The sequence below is a fragment of the Electrophorus electricus genome, chromosome 11 (genome assembly GCF_013358815.1).
Source record: "Electrophorus electricus isolate fEleEle1 chromosome 11, fEleEle1.pri, whole genome shotgun sequence".
In the NCBI taxonomy this organism is placed as follows: domain Eukaryota; kingdom Metazoa; phylum Chordata; class Actinopteri; order Gymnotiformes; family Gymnotidae; genus Electrophorus; species Electrophorus electricus.
In genome coordinates, this window is record NC_049545.1 from 10825734 (window position 1) to 10830869 (window position 5136).

The following is a 5136-nucleotide window of genomic DNA, read 5'->3' on the forward strand; positions in this document are numbered from 1 at the left end:
CACAACGGAGAACAAAAGTCTCTTTCACACACTCTAGTCATATATACTATCTACCCTTTCTCTAACATTTGGCAATTGAGGATTAATATACCTGCTGACTGTCTCTGGGGAGAACCACTATTTCGAAGTAAGATTTTAAGCCTAGGTGTGAATCATCTGTGTTATTGTGTTTATATGTCTGTTTGTGAGGAGCATTGCACCATTGTGCATATTCTTAAGTTGATGAGCAGATACACCCAGCTGAACATAGCACTCTGTTTGTGAATTTTTGTATATGTAACCAGGATGATGACAGATGTCATGGTTCGGAAGTTGTCCTTCCCTTTCACCTGCCCGCCATGCCACACCCAGCCTGATCATCAACCAACCACAGAGCAGCAGTGTCACCAAGGCAACCAAGTACAGGAGCCAGAAGATCCAAACCATGAGAGTTTAGAGCTTGAATATAAAGGCACAAAATCACCTCCCAAGGACAGAGAATCACAAGCTCACAAGACACAGCCAGAACTACAGAGCACAGTGGAGGTCTCTGCAAATCGCAGCCCAGACCCGGAGCCCACGGGGGAAAACGAGAGTACCATTACAGCCTGTATGACTACTGAGAAAGAGGGCGGGAATGCACGTTCAGTGAAGAGGGGTCAGGCTAAGCCTCACGTCAGTCTTTCAGCACTGGAGGGGGTGTCGTCACATAAGACTGTTTTTGAAAAATGGGCGAGCCTCCAGTGCGATGAGCAACGGCCCAGCACAAAGCGCCAGCTCTCTGCAGAGAGTGCTGCAAAGTGTGTGAGCGTCAGGAAGAGGAGCACCGTGAAGAGTGGCAAAGAGGAGCCAGCGAAGGCTCTCCCTCACTCTGCCCCTGGCACACGGCCAAGGAAAGCCTGTCTGCCCGCAAGCTCCTCCTCCCAGAGGAAGCCAAGAAGACAGCTGTTCAGCAGCACCGCGGTCTTCCACAGAGTGGACACACATGCAATTAACACAGGGAGAGAGGTAGCACAAATGTGCACATATGTGTGCGCATGCACACACAAACACACATACACAAACACACACAGACAGACTTACATCATGAAAAATATTCCCAAGAACAATAAGATAGTAGCAAATAATATCTGGCAGCCAGTTCTTTTTCAAAAGTTTGCATGGAACTCTGTGTCAACAGAATTGCTGTAGTGCTGATGCAATTAGGGCAGTGACAATGCAAAAATGTTTATGGAACAATAATCGTGCTGAATTCATAATCATGCATTGGAGTAATCATGATTAATAATATACCAAGATAGTAACCAAAGTGCCACAACAAAACCTAACAGGCTAAATGTTTGAGTTCTGCTAAACTCACCAAGTTAAAAATTCTAAAAGAGATAGAGATGTTTTTCTAGTGTCTAGTCTAGTTATGTTTTTTTTTTTTTTTATCTAGATGCATTTATACTTATCATTATAGTGTTTGATGGTCAGCATGCTGTGTATGTTTCAGCTGAAGGGACAGGGAGTGTTCTCAGCTCAGAGCATTGCTCATGCAATCACACAGACAGCCAGAAATGAGCTGGAGAAACTCAGAGCCATATGGGTCTGGCTCTGCCACAGTATTGGTGAGTACCCCCCCCCCCGCACACACACTTACTTACATATGGGAGTCTGAATCAACAATGCAACAAGGTAACACATGCAAGTGTTAATATTATTACTAATTACAATGTGATAACACTGCAGTTCCACACATGCCCAAAAGAATGTGTCTGAGAATTACAAATGCATCATTTCTTTACTGGGCAGTTGCTGTTTTCTGTGTTGTGCACACATAGGCCCACACGTGAGCCTAACCCTGGGTAAGGCCTGTTGGTGTGTTGGTGTGTATGTAGAGTATGATTTGGAGGGGTACCTGGGTGTTTCCCCAAAGCTCTGCACCCCTGATGAAGTCATCAAGGAGGGACGGGGGTTATGCAGTGGATTTTCCAGCATCTGTCTAGAGATGTGCAGGTGACAATCTTGACACAAATATGCATTAAAATAAACAATGACTACCTAATTCATAACACACAAGTACACAGCAATTCCAAAATAACAACAACAACAACAAAAAAAAACATGATGGAATTCCTGACACTCCAGTGGATACCATTCTTAGCAGCACGGATCCTCCAGGACTGCCATCATGCCGTGTATTGTGATGGTGGCAGAAGGACCATCTCAGAGGCTTCTCCTCATCCCCGCATGGATCTCTCAGGCCCAGAACGCACAGGGCTCTTGCTCAGTAAATCACCTAGTAGTCACCCGTGCCATGTGGTTGGAAGGCATTCCCACCCAGCTTTAAATCACCTGCCTCCACACACATTTCCTCTCATTTAATTTCAGGTTCACGCGTTTATTCAATATACTGTGTTCTGATCTCACTTTCTCCCTGCGCTCTGTAGGGAGGTCGGCATTCAGTGTGAGGAGGTGAGTGGATACAGTAAGGGCATTGGGCACCGGCCTGGGTGCAGGCTGGCAGAGAAGCCCTCGGACCACATGTGGAACGCTGTTTGGGTGAGAGGGCAGTGGGGGCTATTGGACGCCTGCTGGGGAGCTGGTACTGTCGACATGGAAACCAAATCATTCATCAAGAGGTTAGAATCAGCATCCATGCATGCAAGCCTGCCAAGGCCAATACGTACAAAGAGAAGCATCCAAACACTCCTGGTTCTATTGTGTGTTTTTATATTAGAGAGAATCACGTAAGGTGCTAGAAAGTAACTCCATGTTGCATGTGTGTCTTAGGTTTGATGAGTTTTACTTCCTGACTGAGCCGGCGGAGTTTATAAACTCTCACTTCCCTGATGACCAGCACTGGCAGCTGCTGGAAACTCCACTCTCACCAGAGCAATTTGAACTAAGACCGCTGAAAACTTCAGCATTCTACACTCTGGGACTTACACTTCTACAACCCACACTATACAAAATAACTACAGGTAACACACCACACAGGCAGGAATATTTTAATACTAAATATTTTAAGATACTCACATAAATACAGAAGAAATGTAAAAAAAAAAACAACAAAAAAATGCATAGACAGCCAGGCATGCACGCACGCACGCACACACATACACACACACACACACACACACACACACACACACACACACACACACACACACACACACACACACACACAAATACATAGTAGGGTGCGGTAATATTTGGCTGCTGCCATTAGCGTATAGCTCTGGGACAACAGATCAGAGAACCCCAAAATAACTTATTCTTATTCAGTGTTTATGAAGTTATTGTGTGCTTCAGAGATTAGAGTGTCTCTGGGGAAAGAGGGCTAGTGTGTTATTGTTACCAAGATTTCCTGAAACAGAGTGAGGGAATGCCGACTGTAGACAGCCCTGCAAGCACACGGACGCAAACATATAAACATGGAAATGAAACCATGAAAAGTGAAAATAACAACTTCCTTAACGATGCCACAGGTAAATTAGTTGGGTACTGAACCTGAATACAAAACCTCTATTCCTCTAATGTTTGGCAATATATTAATGTATCCTGCAGACGACGGAGAGGCAACTGTGTCAATGAGTTCATCAAGAGCGTTGACCTTTGCCTATGAGCTGAGGCAGCGGGACATTCAGACAGGAGCTCCAGGGCAGAGAGAGGTCGACAGCTCCTGTGGCCGGCTGTCAGTGACCCCTCAGGGAATGACTCTGCTCTTGCTACCACCGGAAGCAGCGTCCTACCAGCTGAAGCTGTTCGCCCGGCCGGAGGGTGACACCGAGGCGCTGCGCTGGGTCTGCTCCCTGGAGGTGGAATGTCCCACTGTCCGACAGAGCCAGCCAATGCCGGCTAACCCGTATGTGAGCTGGGGGCTGGGGGGTGGTGCAGGGGCGCTGGGGGTGAAAGGCTGCAGCGTGCCAGGGGAAGAGGCGCTGGAGGTGGGAGACGGAGGGGAGGCTGAGGTGGTCTTCCACACCTCTAGGCCCCTGATGATGGTTTGTGAGCTCACCCACCCCGGGCTTGACCCTGTTCTGGCCAAGCGCTGCCAGGCATTGCAAATAGCAGAGGAGCGGCTGGTGTGCCATGTTCTGTGCCTGTACAAAGGCTTTTACCGCCTCTCTGTGTTCGTGCGGGATTACCACGATGCCAGTGGACCCTTTCAGAATGCTGGCAACTTCCTGCTGCACTGTAGGGGTCAGGGAGCGAATTTGAACTCGCTGTACCCCCCTGACCTCGGCCCGTGGTGCGGCCCAGGAATTCGCACCCAAGCGGCTGGCCTATCCCACTTCAGCCACACAGGGGCATTGGTAAACACACCTCAGGGGTGCTGTAATATCACCTTCCACCGCGCCTCACCGGAGATGCAGATACACGCGGTCCTCAGTACAGAACAGGCCCAAAAGGATGAGGTGAACTCCAAGCAGGGCCCGAACGGTGAGCTGCTTGAGAAGACACCTTTCCCACTGTCTCGGCATCTCCTGCTCACGTACTTGGACGTGAAGGTGACGGTGAGCGTGTGCGTGCCGCGGCCCGGGCTCTATCGATTAGGCCTGTACGGGCGCCAGCCCCCTCAGCAGGACTATGCGCCATTGTGCGACTACGTGGTGCGAAGCACGTGCGAAAGGCACGGTGTCCCCTTCCCGCAGGTGTACGCGGCATGGGGAAGAGGCTGCGTGCTGCTGGAGCCACGCGGGGGTGTGCTGGCACCGCAGAGCTGCGCGCGCTTTCGCGTGCGCGTGCCAGGCGCACGCAGGGTCAGCGTGCTGGCACCAGAGCGGGCAGAGCTGACGATGAACAAGAGCAGGGTGTGGGAGGGCGAGGCCTTCACAGGAGACGCCACGCAACTCAAACTGACCGCCGCCACCTCGGAGGCCTGCGACATGGCCGTCCTCATGACCTTTGATGTACTCGACCTGGAGCGCGAACCATGACAAAGGCAGTGTACATTTGTGTGGAAGGCAGCTGGATAGAACGCTTAAGCAGAGCTTAATGGAACGTGCTAAAAATGGATAAAGATATGCTTATCGTTTATTGTTTCCAAGTGTTTATTGTAAAATGTTTTGACTTGGACTAGATGTATATTGTGAAATGGAATTTCAGGTATGGCAAATCTTAAATTTGGAATCTTTTAAGTCAAGTAAACCTCTCTCTGTTTTGGCTGTG

At 49.2% G+C, this 5136-nt stretch overlaps 1 protein-coding gene across 1 annotated transcript; it reads left to right on the forward strand.

Moving 5' to 3' along the window:
• Window positions 1-5136, forward strand: ky (kyphoscoliosis peptidase). Its single transcript, XM_035531267.1, has 7 exons — window positions 1-127; window positions 285-987; window positions 1475-1589; window positions 1860-1977; window positions 2412-2603; window positions 2755-2945; window positions 3532-5136. Exons 2-7 carry the CDS (start codon window positions 286-288, stop codon window positions 4902-4904), a joined length of 2691 nt encoding a protein of 896 aa, XP_035387160.1. The 5' UTR covers window positions 1-127; window position 285; the 3' UTR covers window positions 4905-5136.